At 44.4% G+C, this 21,753-nt stretch overlaps 1 protein-coding gene across 8 annotated transcripts in view; it reads left to right on the forward strand.

The window, feature by feature from the left end:
• MTUS2 (microtubule associated scaffold protein 2) overlaps positions 1-21,753 on the forward strand; it is a 501,163-nt gene that overhangs the window by 331,113 nt on the left and 148,297 nt on the right. For all 8 annotated transcript variants that reach the window (XM_073228704.1, XM_073228715.1, XM_073228711.1 and 5 more), the window contains one exon: positions 21,228-21,389. In XM_073228704.1, coding sequence (XP_073084805.1) covers positions 21,228-21,389 — 162 coding nt within the window. The remainder of the gene's footprint in view (positions 1-21,227; positions 21,390-21,753) is intronic.

Genomic DNA, 21,753 nt, shown 5'->3' on the forward strand with positions numbered 1-21,753 from the left:
CAGGGAAGAGGGAATCCATGGAAGTGTCAGTTTTGTGCAGGCAGGGAAGTATGGGGAGCGTTCTAAGAGGCTGGTGGGGGACGCAAGTGTTTTGCAAAGCTTGGCATTGAGAAAATGCAGCGAATCAGGTCACAAGCACTCTCAGCGTGAGAACATGATTCCTGCTTCAATTCTCCTTCTATTCTTACCATTAATCAGTGAGAAAGTAGTCATTTCTGCTACCATTCTTTAAAGACCCCCTCTAACCGTTGCTAATCTTTCTTTTCAGCAGAGAGTGTGGGCCTCAGGCTTAGAGCTAGATTTTAATATGGTCTGGGTGGCATTTCAGTTCATAGTTACCTTGTATTCATGGGCATTGATGCTGGTGTGTTTATACTGTGATATAAAAATCCATTATAAAATATCTTTAGGTTTGTGGAAAGTAGTTTACTTCCAAAAAAAAAAATCCTCAGTAAGTAATTGCAAGAGTGGCAGGCAGATACAGTAAAAACAGCACCAGTGGTAGAGGAATGACTGAGGTTTTGGAAGTATTGACCCAGCAGATGGTTTATCCAGGACAAGACACAGAGGAAGGATTTGGAAGGAAGGGACATAGTGGCAGAGCATGAGCCCGAGAATGGACTGAGAAGACAAGCACCCGACGTGGGGGTGCCCTGAGACCAACGCCCCGTAACCCTGGGTCAGCCAGCGCCTCTAGAGCTCCCCAACAGAAGTGTCCACAACCACAGAGGCCCACAGAAGTCCCCAGCTCAGACCTCACGCTGCAAGACTCGGGACTGAAGGCAGAGAGGCCGCTAATCCGGGGCATCCTTTCCAGGCTGTGCTCCCAAGCAGCGAGTGGGCGGGCACCTCTTGTCTTCATTAATGAAGGTTCTTAGTGAAGACAGAGGGAGAGCCCCAGACATACGCACGCCACCCCACGCAGCCCCTGGCCTCTACTTCCTTCCCTCCCGACACTCACTGCGTTAGGAACAGGTGTCTGAGTAAGCGTCGGCAGAAGGGTCCTTGGGATTTTAAGCAATGAAATCAAGCAAAGGTATCAAGAGCTTTTTATAGAAATGGGTAGAGGAAGGTGGGTGGCAGAATAGTACTCCAAACAGTGAGAAGGGAAGAAAAAGGTTTATGTTGACATGTTTGGATTATGATGTAGTAACATTGTCTCTTCTATCTCTGCTCTGACCAGGGAATATTTCATTCTGTCACTAAAACCCCAAGGAATTTGGTTGTATGATTTGTGAACAGCAAAATTAATGTGCTTCAAGATCAGGGTACCTTCTGAATGGCCTCAGAACAGTGCTATTGATCACAGCAATTGAAAACAATATGCTTCTCATTTACTTGAAAAATGAACAGGTGCCCCATTGTGTTCATCCGTCTTTGGAAATAGCACAGTCACTCTCTCTGTCTCTGTTGCATAACAGAACTTTCCATCCCAGATCGTCTCTGAGCACCTCACTGGAGTTCCACTCTCCAGGCAAGCATTGGACATAAAGAGAACTGAAGACATTAGTGTCACTGTCAACAAGAAGGCTCTCGCTCTTCTCTCCTTTCCCTCATGTTCACAGAGGGGAGGGAACGATTTTGATTATGGGCTTTCCGAAATTTTAGCTTGAATTTAGTTCCAACACGTCTTCTCAATTTGAAAAAAATACTGATCAGTGCTGTCATCTTTAGTTTCTACAAGTTTCGTATATGGTAGAAAATTTCTTAGTTAAGCACCAAGAATGTCTCATTTTTTTTTTCATTGCCCATAAATTCCAGCCTAACATGTGCCTGTGAAAAAAAAAAAATCTTCATTGCGCAGAAGATGCAAGATTCCCACAGACCCGGGCATCTGTCCATATTGACCAAGCTTTACACACAGGGCTGCAAATAGTGCCATCCTATCATTCTGGGAATGTCACCAGCAGGCCTTCTGTCAGTGTTATTTTATGTTTAATGTCTTCCTGGCTAAATGTTTAGTTTACAGGGGTTTATGCACTGGTCATCCCCAGACACAGAGGAGGGTCTACTGAATGAGATGAATGAATGAGTAAATGAACAAACAGGCAGACACGAAGACAAGAGATCGAATGGCCTGGCCCCAGACCCAGGCTGTGGGACGGAATGCAAGACTAGATTTAAGGAATATTTTTATGCAGGAAAAGGCAGCGGTATTTGGCAATCAGGTTGACTTGATGTGCAGCAGCGAGTCTCAACAGCACCGAGGTTTCTTTGTGGGGAGACTGGTGCCGTGGGACCATCCACTGGCTGCTGCTTTCTGGAGGGTAAGCATGTGAAGAGAGCTTAGCCTTCGCTGTGGTCATTTACATAGTGGGATTTCCATTCTGAGCAGCATACCACCAGGTCACTCAAGGAAGAATTCTCCAGTCCCACCTCAATTTAAAAGTTAAGTGCCCTGTCCGTCTCCTAAATCTCCAACCCATTCAGCTTTCTCTTTTTGCACCAGTGAGTCCTTCCTGGTGACAGGAAAATAGAGGAGGACTTCACAGAAATATGAAAACACTGCCAGCTCTGATTACCTCCACCTCACCTCCTTCTGTATGTTTTCAACTCTTCGTATGGTTGATCCAGAAATACATACCTGCCAGCCGAGCTGGTAATCAAACCCTATAATCATGGACCACTCGCTCTGTCTCCCCAACCCCCGTTCAATTGTTTTAAAGTTACAGTACCCATGCCACCACTTCAAAAAACTTTTTTTCCCCACAAAATTGCATCCTTGAATTAAATGTGCCCTGTGATTTTTTTTTTTCCTGAGAGATGCCATGCTCTGAGTATGCCCTAGCTTAGAAGCAAAATGCTCTTTGCCCCAGTGCACACTAACATCAGCAATAAGTAGTTCCCAGGTGATTTTGGGCACATCCACTGTAATTGCACCCCACATAGCTGGAGGCAGGTGTAGGCAGAACGGGCTTAAGGGAGCCGCAGCTCCAGTGCTCCGGGAAGCGTAGAGATGGAAGAGACCAGATGCGGGGATGGCAAGCAAGAGGGATAAGCCTTGGCCTTTGGTTTTGAGATGAATCCTGGGGCTTTTCCATTTCAGACAAGATTATACAAGGATTTCCGCCTCTGTTAGAGGAGTTTCTAATCAGGATGGCACGCAGCCCCCTCTGGCCCATCTGTCAAACTGTCACCCCAGAATTGAAATTCTGACTGTTTACACACAAAGGTAAAGGACCTCATCCACATGCGAGATTGAATCTAAATCTATTTTGGCTCATTTGGTGGCAGAGTTCTATGATGGCTCTGCATTTGTCTAGGAAATAAAAAGCAGAGATTAAGTCACAGTGTAAGATATGTACCAGATTAAAGATATCTCAAGGACCAGACTTTTAAAATCCTAGGATACCCCCCCCTTGGGATTTGAAGAAGACAGGAGAGCACAGGTGTGCGGTTTGTGGACTCATACCTCCTGCGTGCAAGGCAGAGCTGTCTGTTTGCTGTCAGCTAGAGCCTGGGGGGAGGGTTAGAAGGTAATGGAACTCCAGGTGGGGGTGAGTGACGTCTAGAAGGTGCATCCCTAGGTGTACAGGTCCAGCCACCGGACGGTGGGGTTCAGGGGCAGCCTTCAGTTTCTGGGCAGGCTGTGTGAACTGCTGAAAGAACTTGGCCTCTGGAGTCAGACTTGAATTTGCATGCAGCCCCCGCATTTATCACCTTTGTAATCGGACCTGGTTCAAATGACTCAACCTTAGTTTTTGCTTTTGCAAAATGAGCAGATGATTGCACAGTTTGAAAGAATCCATCTATGTAGGTGCTTAATGTAAGTATTTGATAGGTATTAGCCCTTCAACCAATGTGAGTTCTTGTTTCTTTCAGGCCTGGGCAGCAGGGCAGTGACAGGGGCCTGGAGTATTAGCATAATATCCAGCTGTACGTCAGAAGCAAAAGGTACCACTGAGATGCCAGCTGGAAAGCTGTGGTACCGTGTTTATGAAAATGGCAGGGGGGGCAGTGAGCCCTGGGGGAGCGCAGTTGACTGGCAGGGGAGCGGCTCTGTGTCTGCCTGACAGCCACATGGGGAACAGGAATCCGGTGGCCAACACTGGGACGTCCTGTCCTGGGCCGGCTCCTCGGGGAAGCACAGGGGTCAGTGCTGAGCAGTGAGGTGGGCCTCAGTGTAGGCCATGAGCCTGAGCCCCCGCGCCGACCGTGCAGGGCAGGAAGGGCCACAGCGGGGCACAGGCTGAGCCCAGACAGGGGCGAGGGAGGGCAGGGCACCAACTAAGGGAAGAGGGCCGTGCCTACTATTGCTGTCATTCTGCGGTCAGGCCCCAGGTCTCTTCCAGATCTGCCCATGCGTATGGCTCTGAGATTAATCATAAATAGAACAGGCTCTTATTTCATTTGCTAAAATCAAAGAAGGAAAGAAATAGACTTAACCCCAGTGTTTCAAAATGTTTGACATTTGGCAAAAAGCAAACGGCATGTCTAGAACGATCGGGTAGCTTGTAATGCCTAGATGCACTCCACTCTAAATCGGTCCTAAACCAGCTTTATCTGCATTGAAGTGAACGCTCCTCACGCCTCATTCAGCATTCTGCCTTGACGTGTCATTGAACCAGGGCTTACCAGCACATCTGAGCCCAGGGAAGGCTTACCGAGCAGGTGTTCTCGAGCCCAGGGTGACCTACCCCAGCTCTGCACTAGGCCAGACCAGCTCTCCCTGGCCGATGCACTAGTCGTCTGTGGGAGATGGCTCTTGCCACCTAACAAATTACCGCCCCCCACCCCAGCCACTTAAAACAGCACCTGTTCGTCACCACACCTAGCAGAGCTGGGTTCTCTGCTCAGGGTCTCAGAGACTGAAGTCAAGCTCTTGGTTGGGCTGAGCTCTCACCTCCAGGCTGCCAGGGAAGAAACCATCTCCCAGCTCCTTCAGGTTGTTTGCAGAACTCACTCCCTTGCAGTTGTAGGACTAAGGTCCCCCTTTTCTCGCCAGCTGGCAGTAACCAGTGAGTGCTGGCATTCCCGGCTACTGTCGTCCTTCACCTCCAAGCTGGTGACAGTGTATGGAATCTTCCCAGTGTTCTGAATATCTGACTTTTCCTCTGCCTCTGGCTGGAGAGAACACTGTGCTCTTAAAGGGCTCATGTAACTCAGCCAGTCCCACCCAGGTAACCCCCCTTTCCTAAGGTCAAGGGTGCCAGTCAACATACCCTAACTCATGAGTCAAACCCATCCCATTCCCCTTCCTGGGGACTATGTAGAGGGTGCACACCAGCAAACAGGGCTCTTGGGAGGCATGGCTCAGAGTCCTGCTTACATACTCACCTTGATTACATGTAGAATTGGCCATTATTTACAACAAAAATTTTCCTCCTTATAGCAGCCAGGGTTTTGTTCCTGCCTGTTGCCTTAGGGAAGGAGACCTTAGCAGATGTTGCATTTCATAAATATTCTAAGAGATAGTTTTTTCCACTTGTGCATAAGCCCCTAGGCTGCAAAGTGGCCCATTCTTTCCCTTCTGTGCACACAGGCTTTGGTGTGAAAACAAAGCAGGTTTCAGTTATGATTTTCTGTACCTACCTGGCCCAAAGTTACTGGCGCTTAGTTAATGCGAAGCTTTCTCAGGATTCTGTGCCCTAAAGCCGCATGTTCTGACTAATGAAGAATCCAGATTTTGCTCTTGATCAAAAATTGATTAAAATGCTTCCTCCTGTAAACCTTAATTTATGAATTTTAAGCTCTATGACTAATAGATACTCATACTTGTTTTCTATTTACAAACAATTTTACGGATTTTCTTTTAAACAACAAAAACAAAATATTTAAGAGAATTCATTAGCTGGCCCTTGCTAGCTTAGGGGCTGGCGGCAGTGCAGGCGGTGGGCTGCCCTGCCCTGCAGACATGCAGGTGGACCCCCGGTGTGTCTGCCTGTCCCTGGTTGCAGCCTCGCCATCACCCAGCACAGCACTGCCTTTGATGGAGAATCTGAAGAGGAAAGCAGCTAAAGAGGGACAGGAGCCTGCAGAAGAACTGAGTTCACGAGGGCTCGAGCATGGCATCAGGGATCCATAAAACCCAGAAGGCAAGGGAAGTGCCTGGCTTCCGCGCCTTAGGCTTAGCGTGGAGGCTTCTGGCACCTTCCCTGAGGAGTTTCGCTACAGGAAGTTTCAAAATTTGCAGGCTTTGGAAGGGTTGTAAAATTCCCTTATCTGTCTGTTTATGATCATTTTCAAAAACAGCCTGAATAATGGTTGCTTGAGTGATGTTATGATAGGTTCTTAAACAGCTGAGATTTCATTTTGTGTGGATGATGGTGGGGACATAGGTACCAGTTGTAGCTCGCCCCATAAAAACGAATGGAAATAGGACTTCCCACTTTTGAAATTTTGTGTTAGAAAGGACTTTGAGATAAGAATTGTGTCCCTAATCTAAGAAACGAGCATAATGGTTTTCAGAGACCAGGAAAGTCTCTGAATAAGTCTACCACTTATTCCGTGCTTCCCATGTATTGGATACTATATACGTGATTTTGGGTTCTGCTGTTACTTGCTCCTCTGAGGCTCAAATGAGGATTCAGGTGAAGGAGAGCGATTGTCCCCCAGCTGTCATGCTCTCAGGGCTGTAGCAGCCCTTGCCGTGGGGTTCAGGGACCTCAGGTTCAGTGGCCATGGTGCTCGTTGCTCTGAGCCAGCAGCCAGAAAGGCACAGCTAGCCAAAGGAAAGGAAAGGAGAACTCACTTTCTTTGGTTTAATTTATAAGTCCAGTAATTTCAGTGATTTAAAAGCGATTTATTTCCCTTTATAACCCTAGGATTCTTCCAAGGAATGACATGCTCTCCATTAAACCATGATGCGTTAAACTGCTCATCACTGTTTGTTTTCTACTGGGGTTTCTCCCATACGATTTCAGTTTAAATCAGTTGTTATTTATGTTTGATCAAGATATTTTATGTTTGACTTTAGTACATGTGCTGGGGCTTTACAGGTTTGGATCTAAGCCGTCAGAATCAGGAATATTTCAGTCCAGCTTTCCAGTTTCTGATTGAGACTGATCGGGGTAATAAATATGGAAAGCCAAGGAAGTTTGATCACTGAACAGTTGTTCGAACATTGTTGAATATTGAAGACAGCGTATTTATGCAGTCCTTGGTTATCTAACGAATTAACCAAAAATTAGCTATCAAGAAATCACCAAAGAATTGTCTATCAAGCTAGCCCAGCAGGATTTTAGGTGTTGCTAGTCTAATTTTCCACTAAGACAAGTAGGTACTCTGTTTTGACTAATATTTTACATTCAGCTAGAGCATGGTTCTCAACTGGGGTGGGTTTTGCCCCTCAAAGATATTTGGTGATGTGTGGTTGGATTTTTTGGTTGTCACACTTTGGGGGTTGGGCAGGAAGAGAAAGAACCACTAGCATCCAGTGGGTAGAGGCCAAGGTTGTGGCTAGTAGCCGGTCCGCAGTGCACAGGACATCAGAGCAAAGACTGACACGGGCCAGGTTGTACACAGGGCCCTGCGGAAAGACTCTAGGCTAAGAGGAAAGAATCCTGACCTGACCTTGTTGTTGAGAAACAAAACAAGTTATGTTAAAACAGTAAAAGAGGAAGATGACCACCCTCATGGACCCTGAAGGAGGAGAGGGAGCCTTTCTAGCTCTCAGAAGGGAAGAGAAAATTCTTTAATTTCAAGTGAGGCATATTATTTTGATTCACAAGTTGACACACCTTCTTAAAGCCCATATGCTGGTATTTCCTAAGAGACTGTTCAGTTTCTTCTCCCTTAAAGATTTCCTATTCCTCAGAAGCTACTAAGTAAAAAGGGTTCTTTTAAGAGTGTAAGAAATCCCAGCTACATGGGACCATCTGATTCCTCCTAGCAGCCCCTGCAGTGTTTATAAAGATACGGGAAAGGAGCTCAGGGCTCATTAGCAGTGATCCATTTTTCAACATTGGACTTTGTTTCTCAGGATTTGAATTTAGCTTCCTGCCAAAATGTGCCTCACTAGAGCACTGTTTGACATGGAATTATACATGAGTCCCTTGGATGCCTTGAAACACCTAATTAAGCAGGTTTGTGATACAAAACGGAGACCATATTAGAGCCCAAAATCCAGGCTATAGGAAAGGAACAACTAAACCTTCTTATTGCTTTATTCATCAGAGCTGATATAGAAACCCTTGATCATTCCTAAAATGTCTTATACCAAATTAATAACTTCAGCAGAATTTAAATTGAGTTTCAGTCAGATGCTCTTATCTTACAACAACTCCCATATTCAGCACAGAATTGAAATGCTTCAGTTTCAAATAGTTTCCCCTAGGTAGTAAGTCCTGAAAGAGTCACACAATAATGAAGGATTGTATTCACGGATGATGACTTAAGCCGTTAAGTACTTCAGATGGGGAAAGGTATTTACTACAACTGGTCTAATTGATATAAAAAGAGGAATGGTGAAAAGGTGTTTTTAATTACTCGGAAGTGTTTTGATTTATCGTATTAGCTCTTGGTCTTTTAAGTAACTAACCACCATCAATATTTGACTATGTTATCTCCTTTGAGAATGTAACTGGGTAAATATTAAAGAATATTTCTCAACTCAAAAGGAAGCTTTAAGTCATTTATCTGCTGGGGGTTCAAAAGTCCTGGCTGGGTGATGCTGGCTTTTGTCCTGTGATCACTTCAGTGACTCTCAGAGATGGTGTGACCACCCCTGGCCTTTGCTTTCTTTACTAACCAGCTTGGTCTTTCTTAGAGTTTCCATTACCTAGAGTGGAATTGAGAGAAAATATTATGGAGAAAGTGGCCCGTTACTGGGCTTGAAGGACTGGCAGACTTTCCCCATGTCATAGAATGTCACAAATCTCTCAGAGGGAGAAGTGTGCCATTCATACAGACCAACTTTTCCTTTTATGTCTGTGACCCTGGACTGTGAATCTGATTTTCCCGGTTCATCTGAACCCGCATGGCCCCTGTTCCCTGGCAGAAATAAGCAAGAGAACCCTCTTTGCTGTAGGTTAGAGTGGACTGCAGACGGAGACGCGGAGGCTTTTCTGGAGTGCCAGATCTGAACAGGAAAGAGGAAGAGTGGGGAACAGAGGTTTTTTCCTCCTCTGTGATCACTTAGCTGTGAACATTATCAAAGGAAGAAAGGGGGCATCATGCCGAGCCCTGGGGTGCTGGAAGACTACCTCTTGGAGCAATAGGAATTTGTGACGGTGGAGATGACCGTCAGTGGCAGCACCCGAAACTCACAGACATCATCTGTTTCCAGTATTGATGTGATGGAGTTAGGGATATCTGGAGGGTATTTCCATAGGGCTCGCATGGAACAAGATCTCGTAAAATGCGGTGCCATATGGTGTCATGTGGGATAGAGGGGAGCTTGAAGAAATGCCAGCTGGCAAAAGAGAGCTGCTCATGCTGGTGTTCAAACTGATGATGAAAGCTAACATTTACCGAGTACTGGCACTTTGCAAAGAGCTGTATATGCATTTTCTCATTTCTCAGATTTACTTGATGACATGGGATAAATTAAGCCATTTCTTAACAGAGGCTTAATTAATTAACTTTTTAAAGAGAATATGACTAGTATGTTTCAAATCTGATAATGAATTTGGGCAGAGGGTTCATAGTATTTGGCAGTAGTGTCTGTGACTATACCGTATGATACTCTTATTATTATTACTGTTATCTTGCTGTTCAAGACCAGACAGAAGAGCTCAGGAGATGCGGCCCTGCAGCAGGGGTCCAGGAAGGTCCTGTGGACTGAGAAGAATCATCCTCCACCTAGTCCAGACCTGTAGAAGTGCATCCTGCCACCCGATCAGGATGCTGAGTGTAGGGGAGGATATGTCCTCTGGTCTCGGGCTGCAATCATTTGCTGGACTCCTGGAGTACGTGGAGAGAAAGACTCTGAGGCCACCTCCTGGCTAACTGAGAAGCAAACATTCGCTCTAGGTAAAGTGGGAACAGTTAAATGCATGCCGTGTGTTTCTCGTCCTTCATTAGGACTGAGGCTGCTGAGGAAAGATACATCTAGAAAGAACACAGTTCTCTAGAGTGGCCTCTTCAGAGTTGGACCCTCAAGAGTGATCTCAGTTATTGCCTTGGGAATATATGAAACACGACGGACTGTTGGCTGGGCGTAAAGGGAAGGGGAGCTGATTAGGCTGATGGGCTGTGAATGAAGCCAGAGGGGTTAGTGGGCAAGTATCACTGTTCCCATTCACTGAGTGCCACACGCCTTATTCTACGCACATCATAACTCTCTGAACATGACACTCTTCTTAGTAGGTACCCCTGTTATCTCCATTGTAAAGATGAAGAAACGAGGCACAGAGTAAACAACCTGTCCGAAGTCCGATAACTAGTAAGAGGTGGCTCCAGGATTTGAACCCAGGCAGTCTTAACCACCTGATTATTAGCCCCTCAAACTTTATCAAACCCAGAGATTAATGCCTCAAATGAGTCTTAAGCAAAAGTTGAATTACATAGAGGAAAAGTGTTAAGTAAATGGTACCCTCCTTTGGGGAGAAGGGAAGTGATGTTTGGGTAGAAAGACCCAAAAAACATTACATTTTGATGACCTCTGATTTTCATTTTTCTGTGTATTGTTTTAAAAAATGTTTGCCAGCCACCACCCTACACTATAGGCAATCCCCGCCTTAAACAGGAAATGCACTACTTGGCTATACTCTGTGATGACACTGACAGGGGCTGTTGTGGAAAGTAAGCTTTTAGAGAGTGTGCGGACTTCGAAATTGAGAAAAAGAAATGTCAGTGAAAGGAAGCCCTGCTCCCCCCCTCCCCCACCCAGGACACATCTGTACTCAGCACTGTCTTTATGCCACAGCAAATACCCTCCAGCCACAGTCTGCTTGTGGCAGGGCGGGAGGTCACAGGGTGGGATCCTGCCTGCCTGGAGTTTCTCCTGAGCTTAACATGGTAGCAGAAAATAAGGAGGGAAAAATAGCTGGGTCCTGGGAATGGAAGAATTTGAACGCCAGAAAGAAGAGTTTGGACTTTATTTGGAAAACTGTGTTGAGCCATTTGTGCTTCTGGAAAAATAGCAGGATTCTTTTTTTTTTTTTTTTAATGTGCAGAACTTTTTTTTTCACAGAGTAATATGTGTTATCTACTTCAAATGTCCATTGTGCCTGGTGTTAGGAAATATAATCTTGATCAGTTCCAGGTAAATCCAGTAATATAAGATTTTGGTAAATACAGATTTTCCCCTCTGACTCCTCCTGCCCAGGAGGGCACCCAGGTTCCATGGGGTGTTCCAGGTTGTGTGGATGGAATTAGGGTGGGGCCAAGAGCATATCCGTCATCTGCTGATGTGCACGTTACTCAGTCTCGTTCTTCAGCGTTCCTTTTCCTGCAGTTCTGCACCCACTGAGATATTTGAATTCCCATCTGCTGAGGGTATTCCCTTCTCCTGAACCATGAGACCTTCCACGTGTTCCACTTCTCAGTATCTGACCATTTACGGTGGTGAAATATTTGGGGGCTTTGGGGGTGTCTCAGAGACTCTAAGAGGATGCCTAGCATCTGTCTCCTTTAGACGCATCATGCAGCCCTTTGACTTCTCTCTAGCGTCTCAGTGGAGCCGGGAACTTGGAGCTTGCCCACCCTGCACAAGTGGACATTACTTTGGGGAGAAGGGAGGGCCTAATAGGATGAACGTCTGGCTCGGCGTCTGCATAGAAACCCTTCTTCCTGTCCAGCTCTTCTCCTGTTACCAAAACATAAAGACCTTGATCTAATCTGGGGATGCGCAAAAAGAGATGAGAACTAGACTAGCTCTGCCCAACACACATTTTCTGATGTTTTAATTAATACCTCAGAACACTGCACTACGACAGTAACATAGGCATAAGGCCATGAAAGAAACAAGTACTTACTTTCCCCCTCCGCCCACAGAACTAATGTCATAAAACTACAGAGAAGTCAGGAGGCAAGATGGGAACACTGGACTGGAAATGAGGAATTTAAGAATTTAGATTATTGTTTTTATTTGAGAGACATCCTCTGTACTCTCCTTTATTTTCTTCTTTCCCTCTTCTCTTCTATTTCTGAACAAATGGTATTGCAAAGCGGCACATATCTTTGCATCTAGAGGTACAGTGATCGGCCCAGATACTGCTCCACAGTCTTCCAACCCGTCGCTTCTCTGCACTTTCTCAGGATTGCCCACCACAGGCTGCCCCTCTCTCCCTTCTATTCTGGCCATAGCATGAGATTCTGAAGGTTGCTGGGGTAAGAAGAGCAAAGGCCAGCATTTCTCCAAGGGCTGACATGGGTGCCAGCCGTGGGAGCAGACAGGGGACTTCAGTTTGAAGTCCATTACGAAAATGTAACACCCTGACTTGCATTGGTTGACACAAGGCAAAGAGAGACTCAAGGATAATTGTAAAGCTTTAATTCTAAGTTTCTAGAACAATGGCATCATTAGTAATGAGGAATAAAGGAGATCAGGACCCAGTGTGCAGCTGAGAGCAATGTTTACTTTACTACCTCCAAGAAGCCTTCCCCAGTATTCCACCTAAAGTAGGCTTCCCCTCCTTCATCCTTGAGTTTTCCCTCCGCCTTTGGGTTTTTTTCATAACGAATCAGTTTGTGATGATTTTATTTGTCTATGTGTCACCCCTGCCGGAATGTAAGTTGTGTGAGGACAAAACTATGTCTGCCCTCTGCCTAGTTCACAGCCTGGCATGTAGAAGGCTTAGTCTATTTCAGTTTGACAAAGAAATAGATTTGCTGAAATGGTAAAATAGCAGGTTCACTTTATCTCTTTCATGTGGGAAATAAAATACACGTCTGGGTTAAAATATGCAGAAGGTGGGAGATAAAACATTCAGTTGATGCTTTAATAATTTAACTGAATTTTGCCACCAAGTAATAAATGCTGCTAAATCAATGAAATATGCATCAATTAGGCAATCATGCAGCCAGAACATTATTACAACTTGATTGCCTGGATTGTTAAAAAAAAAAAACAACAACAGTGAAGAGAGTAGTTTAGTCATTATAATATGTATAAATATTCAAGATCAGTGCAACATGTTTCTTGAAGTTTGGCTATAATGCCCTCCTATTATTAATAACCATTTTCCTTTTCATCAACAGCCTTCCCCTGTGCACTTCCTTCTGGTCTGGTTAGGGCTTTCTGATCATTTTCTCATCTCTCATCTTTATAAAGAATTCTTTCTTCTTTATAAAACTCAGGCTCAGTTATCAGCATTCCCAATAAATGAAGTAGTGAAAGAGCGTTGGGATATGGATCGGAAACCCTAACTTCTCACCCTGACTTCAGTCATCAAATTATCCCTTTGAGAAGGTTGCGCAGTACTTCGTAGGGGGATACCGGGTATCTCATACGTGCACACTGCCTCCTCCTGGCGTGCCTGCCTTTTCTGGCCTGAGTTTGCATGTACCTTCCTCTCTGTGGTGTAGGACCAGAGAAGCTCAGAATCACCCTAATTTGGTGGGAGTACACGGGCAGAGTGAAGGTGCCCAGGGATGAACTGGACGTTACCCTCTTCGCATCAGAGCTTGGTCATTCTGCTGTGTTGAATGGGATGCAATAGTAGGTTTGAGGAAGATTCTTTTTTGCATTATGCAAGCATATGCCATCAGGAGCAGAAGGGTCCTGGGACAGACTGGTTGGGATGCGCTGTACACAGGGCAGAGAAGAGAAGCAACGACTGCCTTAGGAAAGAACACCAGGAGTCCCTCAGTGGAGAGGTGAGAGCTGAGTCACTGTCTGAGGAACTTGGATCCGGGGAATCCAGGAAGGAAAACATACGGGTGAGATTTTTAAAAATAAGATATCATTCAAATACCATGAAGTTCACCTTTTTAAAGGGTACAGTCCAGGAGTTTCTGGTATAGTCACAAGATTATGCACCATCACTCCTATCTAATTCCAGGATGTTTTCATCACCTCAGAAGCCACCCTTGCCCGTTAGCAGTCCCTCCCCATGCCCTTTCCTCCTGGCATTAATCTACTTTATACCTCTATGAATTTGTTCTAGGCAGTTCTTATAAATAGAATAGTATAGTATGTGGTCTTTTGTACCCGGCTCCTTTCATTTAGCATAATGTTTTCAAGATTTGTCCATGTTGTGGCTTATGTCAGCACTTTAGTTCTTCTTAAGGCTGTAATATTCCATTTTACGGGTACACCACATTTTGTTTATCTATTCACCAGTTGGTGGACACTTGGGTTGCTTGCATTTTTTTTACTATTATGAATAATACTGCTATGAACATTTATGTCCAAGTTTTTGTGTGTTTTCAATTATCTTGGGTATACACTTACAGTGGAACTGCTGGGTCATATAACTATTTTTAACATTTTGAGGAACTGCCAGACTGTTTTCCAAAGCACCTACACCATTATACAATCCCACCAGCAATGTATGAAGGGTCCAGTTTCTCCACATCTCTACTAATACCTGTTGTAATTGTCTGTAGTTTTTATTATAGCCATCCTACTGGGTAGTGGGTATAAAGAGGGTTCTCATGGTTTTGATTTGCATTTTCTTAATGAGTAATGACATTGAGCATCTTTTCATGTGCTTTTTGGCTAGATGTATGTCTTGCTTGGGGGTTTCAGCAGTGGGCAAGTTCCTTATGGATTCAGTGAGACCAAGAAATGATAACATAACATTCTTGGGGTAAAAGGATTTATACCCGGCTTTGTTCTCCCGGTGATAGGTCGAGTGCTAGAATCACGTCTGCTTGCAGTACCTGCAGGTCTGTAATCCACCTCTGTCTCTGCCTCCACCCCGAGCACAGGGCAGAGCTCTTTATATAGTGACTCCATCAATAATAGCTTATTGCCTGTGGGTGTGGAAGCAGCAGCCTGGCAGCAGGCCAGTTACATAATCAAGTAGTTTAAGGTCAGGTGAGGATCCTGGCCATAGGATCTTCCATTTTCTCCGCACTGTGTATGTTCTCTGGAGAAATGTCTATTCAAATCCTATGCTCATTCTAAATTGAATTATTTGTCTTTACTGTTGAGTTATAAAAGTTCTTATATATATTCTGGATATTAAACTCTTATCATATATGAGTTTGCAAATATTTTCATCAATTCTATGGGTTATCTTTTCACTTCATTAATGTGTCTTCTGAAGTGCAAAATGCTTTTATTTTGATGAAGTCTAGTTTATTTTTTTTAGTTACTTGTGCTTTAGGTGTCATATCTAAGAAACCATTATCTAATCCCAAGGCCATTCAGATTTATACCTGTGTTTTCTTCTAAGAGTTTTATAATTTTAGCTCTTATACTTAGGTCTTTGATTCATTTTAAATTATTTTTTGTATATGGTGTGAGTTAGGAGTCCCAACTCCATGAGGTTTTGGTAGAACTTGTCAATCAGCTCAGGATGTTTAAGTGCTATGGAGGATGAAATCTAAGACCTGTCCCTAGACGGAAAATAAATTTGTTTCCCCTAGAATTTGGGGCTGAGTGTGCCTGGTTGTCTTGATCCTTTAAGGAGAAAAAAGTACAGTGATTAGGCTTCTATGTTGAACTGGACAGCTGGATTCTGTGACCATGCAGACCGTACACCTTGCAAATTCTCACACTCTAAAGACGGAGATCTTCCCTTCTAAATAGTAAATTGATGATATGATTTGGATATCTACAAAAAATGCCCACTGTCCATCAGAGAATCAGTAGGCTGTAGTCCTTTAGTTACTATCAGCAGAGGAATATCTTCAGTTTTGGTGTTGGTAATATGATAAACCCAAGGAGCACAACTGCATGGAAAAAAGAAGGGAATTATGAAGAATAAGCTGGCAGCTCACAGTGGTAAGAACAGTATAGGGAAATTCCCCTTATAGCATGTGATTGTTTTACTGAAAATGTATTTTCTTCCTGCCTCATACCCCTCAGCTAACATTTACTCACCCGTTCTCCAAGGTGGCTTACATTTCTGCATGTCTTCTCTACAGAGGTATTGAAAGTCCCCCTGCAAACCCCACTAAATACCAGCATCACTTCAATCCAAAATGTCCTGTCTTGCCAATGGGTTTTAGCCCCAGACAAGTTCACTATGGATTCAGTGAGACCGAAGAAATGACAGTGGAACATTCTTGGGGTGAAAGGGTTATACCCAACTTTATTCCCACAGTGGCAGGTCAGTCACTAGAAGAATCCCATCCCCTCAGAGCGAGTCTGCATGCAGCAAGCCGTTCTCTGCCTCTGGGCCTCTCTGCCCCTGGCAGCTGTTTCAGGCTCTGTCCTCAGCTCTGCCACCACTCCAGCCTCTGCTCTGCTCTCCTCTCCTGCAGCCTTGCAGCCCTGCAGCCATTCAGCAGCCCAGAGCACTGGGCAGAGCTCTTTATAAAGAGTCAATAACAATGAATTGTCCACGCGTGTGCAGTGAGCTAGCCAACCAGGGCCAGGTGGGAATCCTGGCCTCAGGAACCTTCACTTTATCCACACTCCCCCACAGACTTTCATCCTTTATGGAGTAGTGCTGCCTCTTTCAAGAACCACTTATTTGATGCTTATTTTTTCATGGGACTCATCCCTTCTTTGTATCTCCATCACCTAACACGGAGCCTAGAGAATAATTGGCGCTCAGCATCTGTTTGCTGATCTTGCTCATTTTTCAATTGTGTTGCGTTTCAGAAAAAAGGCTTAATTGTATCCATTGAAAATCCTGACCACTTTTCCTGGAACTTGACAAGTAGATTCTAGAATCTGTGTGTAATATGAAGGGCCAAGAAAAGCTAAGACAATTTGTAAAGTAAAAGAACAAAGTTGGAGGTACTTGTCTTGTACATATGCTACTACTGGTCTTATACTCTAGCAAATAAATACAGTGAGGTATTGGTGTAGTGATAGAGAAAGAGGTCAGTGAAACAGCATATGGAGTTCAGAAGTGGAGCCTCCTGGGGCAGAGGGGAGAGCTGTTCATCAGACCATTTCCCTGTTCTCCTGGGCATAACCTGAACCCCATTTCCCAGCCTCCTAGGTAGCTGAGTTCCAGCTGAGGGACTCAAGGCGGAAGTGGTTCACAGCACTTCCAGTCCTGACCCGTAACATCTTCCCATGAACACCTCATGTTCCCCCGCATACTAGCTGCAGGCTAAGGTCTCCTGAGAAACCCAGATTAGGGCAGAAGCACAGATAGACGGAATCTGGGCCCCTGAGTCCCTGCCTGGATTGGACTCTCCGGGATTGCTGAGCATCCACCCTGCCTCTGTTAGATGATTCAAGACCAGGAAGCAAACTTTTGTTAAGTCACTGAAGCTTGGGGGTTGTTGGCTTACCCTGAGAGTCATGCCTGTATGGAACTTGACATGCAGCAGCTGCCAGTGCACATACTGCAGAAAAGACAGACTGTCAAATATGCCGGCTGGGGCCACTGGCTATTCACCCAGAAAACAACAACAGACACGATCCCTGCCCCATGCCCCATTCCAGGGGAATTAATGATCTAAATGTGAAAAACGAAACTTTAAACCTTTCAGAAGAATGCATAGGAGAACATCTTTATGACAACAGGTAGGGAATGAAAGTAAAAATGACAGTATAAATCCAGTGGGGAAAGACTGAGAAGAATCAACTGCTTTAAATCGAAAGACTTCGGAGTAAAGGCTTGTGAAATCTGTACCGATAAGGGATCAGTATCCAGAATATTCAAAGAACTCCTGAATGTCAATTAGAAGGCAAAATACTTCAATGGAAAAGAGGCCAATGTTATATGAATGGATATTTTATGGAAGAAACAACTTTAGTAGCCAGTAACTGTATGAGAAAAAGTATTCAAACTCATTACTTGTCAGAAACTTATAAATGAAAACCAAATTTCATTAATAAATTGAAGTCCAAGGGTCACTACCTGTGCTTACTGTGAATTGCAACAAGAAATCTGGAAAGCAGTTTTGGTAATGTAGGAAAGGTGAACCACGCATGCCTTCTGCCCCCACAATTTCACTCAGAATGGAACTGGCAGTATTTTCTACTTCTTAAGCTTAGTGGTCCACTCTTGTTATTGTTCTCATCTTCTTATCCTATCTTTTATGATATGTTCATTATATGAAAGACAATCACGCTGTCACTCTTTTGTCCTGTGGCTACTATCAGATTGACTTCACCCCTTTCTTTTCTTCTTCCTTAAAGCTGCCCAGCTGATTTAATTCTGGAATACTTTCCAGGTTCCAGTGAAAAACTGACTTGCTGTAATGCGAGCCCCTGACCTCAAAACTAACCTGTGTTAACAAGTAACATAAGAGCATACCATGCACCAGGCACTAAGTATTTTCTTGTACTAATGCTTGCATCAACTTAAATTCACTTGCCTTTGGTCTTTTAATTCTCCCAACAGCTTTGAGAGAGCGATGAACATCTTAAAAACGAAACAGCGGAGGTGGGAGGTGGGGGAGGTACCGTGCCCACCCCGGTGGTCTCGCTCCAAGCCCGAACCATGTATCTCCTAGATTATTCAGGCCAGAGAAAATTCATTTTGACTGGGAATGAGAGGCCTGCTTCCACTGGCCGAATACTCCAGAGTATGTTTCTGGCTCACACAAGCAGTGTGTTTATTTCCAGCTGTTTTCTCCCTCTTATCAAGCAGTGGTTTAATGTTGTCTGCATTGTTGCAAAGTACCCAGAGGATTTACAGAATTGAGCAGCCATTTCCAAATTCTGGGCGCTTTTTATTTACTGAAGAATGTGTCTTTAATTACTGGCCGACGTAAGCTGGTTTTCAAAGACTGGTACTGTTTAATGCCAGCTGTATCCCACAAGAATGGTCAAGAATAGAGTTCTCTGTTACCTTATTTTACTTTATTTCATTTTTTGGTCATGAAGACCCCTCAAGGGGTGTACATAACTTCCTTGACACTTTATACTTCAAACAGATGACTTACTTCCCAGGTTGGAAAGCAGCCAAATCTCTGAATATATATATACAACATTATATAATCATTCGTATATAATATAACAACATTAATAATCATTCCATGTAAGAGAATGATGTCAGCGGCAAGAGGATTTGATAAAAGGTCATTTGAACTCGACAGATGTCACACAAAATTTCCCTCCTTAAGAAACTTTAATAAATCATTAAAGACTAGGTAAAAGGTTTTGTGTTCAGTTTAGCTACCACTACATATTTCAACGACTATATTTTTTCTGGCAGTGTGTCAGCAGTGGGCTGAACATTAGATAATTCCATGTGAAACATTTTTAGTGTCTGAGCCCTCTCTGCCCATCTGAAATGTCCTACAAAGCCTCGGAGATTCTCTGAGTTCTAGGATTGGACTGGTGAACCCGCTCTACGATTCAGAAGCTAAAACTCATTGTTTTTCAGATGCGTGATGCCCCTTTTCCTGACAAGATTTGGATCAAACATGTGCTTACTCTTTTATCTGACATTCAGGATGTAGTGCAGACACCTTCTGTGGAATGGCAGGGCAGCTGTTTGCATAGATCAAATGCATTCTTCTAGAACTGTTTAGAACTATTTAAAACCTTCCACAGCACCTCGAAAGAACTATAGGGCATAGGTTCTGTGTTAGGACGGAGCACATTCTTTATTTTCCCTTCCTCAATACACTTTTCTTTAGAAAGAAAACACATCTCCCCAATTTTAAATGGACTTTCAGGTCTTCAAGAGAAAGTAACTATCTCTTACTCTGTTTTGGACAGAAAAGCCATTTTAATAATGTTACCATTTGTATGCAGGCCCTATCTAAATAGAATGTTATGGCTATCCTTTTAAGATGATGAAAACAAAAAATTTCATCTTTTGCTAGAATTCTGTGTACTTCTTACAGCTGTCATTGCTTATTTTCCATGGTGGATGGTCATGTTTCTAACTGGATAGTTTTATTCCAAATCAGTAATCTCATTACTTCCAGGCTCTCTATTTAATTTAGCAGATTAGGCCTCACAGCTATACTCGGAGGTGTATTTAGAAGACTTATCCTTTAACAGGGATTAGACGCTGGTGTCTTTATCTTTAAGTGATTACAAACATATAAATCACAGTAGGTTTGGAAGGATCTAGAAGAACAGTGTGGACCATGACCACTTCACACATCTGAATCTGACACATATCCCAGTACGGAGTATCTTTCCAGTGTCAGAACAGTCCCTTATAAACAAGCCATCCCATGGACAAACCATGAACTGGAATAATTAATAAATGTTTTCTGCCTTTGCAGTGAGCTGGGCTCTCACTCAGGGTCCTCTTAGTCTGGTGACGTCTCAGCTTTTCAGACAAAACATCTTCGTGGGATTTGCTAACCTTCAAAATAAAACTGCCAGTCATTTTACCAGCAAAAGTAGGCTTATTTGGGAATGGCAAAGGGTTGCAACTTGGGACATGCAAGCTGTGACAAAACCATAGGCAAGCCCACCAAACAAACAAGAGGAATGTTATCTTACAGAGAAGGAGGAGGAAGTTGGCCGGTGGGCAGTGGTGCGATGTGGGTGGTGGTGGGAGCGGTTATTTTGAACAAAATCTGCTAGAGAAAAGCCAGAGTTCAGGGTGATGACTGTTTCCATTGACTGAGTTGCAGCGATGGCCGATTTCTTACAGGAGATACAGTGTAGCTTCCCCCCAACCGCCCCCACCGCCCCCCACCAGTTGGGGCCTATACTTCATGATTCTTCCTATAAATGACATGAAGTGCTATGGTCCCCCTTCTAGCTTCTGGACTCCACTTTAATGAGGTTTCCCATGATTAATTTTCACTGTTTCAAAGGGGTTCTTTGTCTCCATGCCCCTCACCCCTCTGCCTTCATCCCCAGCCTCTTACTCTGCAGGTGACATTAGCTGGGTTTCAGGGGGCTCTGCATCCCCGTCCTGGACCTGTGGGCCTTCTCACCTCTCCGGGGTGTCACTCCCTCTGGTTTCCCAAAAAAGGGTTGCTTGTCTCCTGTATTATCAAACAAATGCTTATCATATACATACGCGGTTACACGTCCACATAAGCAAACTGTGTGTGTGTGTGTGTGTGTGTGTGTGTTCACGTGTGTGAAGTCTTTAGAGGTGAGCTTGCTCTTGGCTTTTGCAGAGCCCATGACACAGAGAATGTAAATGACAGATTTTTAGGTGCAATGAAAGGAAACTGCTTGCCACATCGGATCCCAGAGAAATGCCTTTCAAGGCCACCCACTAAAAGTCAGCCCAAGTTCTAAAGCAGATGACGGCGTGAGGATTGGTTGGCAATTGCAAGTGGCGAGGCGGTCCATCCATTTTTCATGAAGTTATAATTAACACACTGTCTGCCTCCTGCAGGTTCCGCCTTTGGGACTGAAGACCAGCCAGCTCTGAAGGCGGCTGTGCCCTCCAAGGACACGCCCAAGGGGGCCAGCCGCGCGGCCCCTCCTGCAGCCTCCAATGTGACAACGGCCCGCAGGAGTCTGCTTCCGGCCCCTAAGTCCGCGTGCACGCCTGCGGGTAAGGCTCTGCTTGGAGACGCTGCACAGGGGAGGGCCCCCTTCTGCAGTCACAAGCCTTTGCAAGGTCTCTGTGTATATCAGTTATGTAGCTGGGATGACAGATGAGTTTTAAATGGCATTTAAGATTAATAATAATAATAAACACCACTACTGTCAAGGCACTTTCATATATACATACGTCTAAATTCTCACAACTGCCTCTCACTCCTCCAACTGGTAACCCATCAACTCACACAGTTCCCACTGCAAAGAAAAAAAAACAAGGATCAAGTTATTTTAGGCAAATGGGCATTTGGCCCAGGGAAGTGGGTGCTGAAGAAATCCTTGGAAGAGCTGTGGGACCAGGTTTCAGACTGCGCCTC

Source organism: Manis javanica, chromosome 1, assembly GCF_040802235.1.
Source record: "Manis javanica isolate MJ-LG chromosome 1, MJ_LKY, whole genome shotgun sequence".
Classification (NCBI taxonomy): Eukaryota; Metazoa; Chordata; class Mammalia; order Pholidota; family Manidae; genus Manis; species Manis javanica.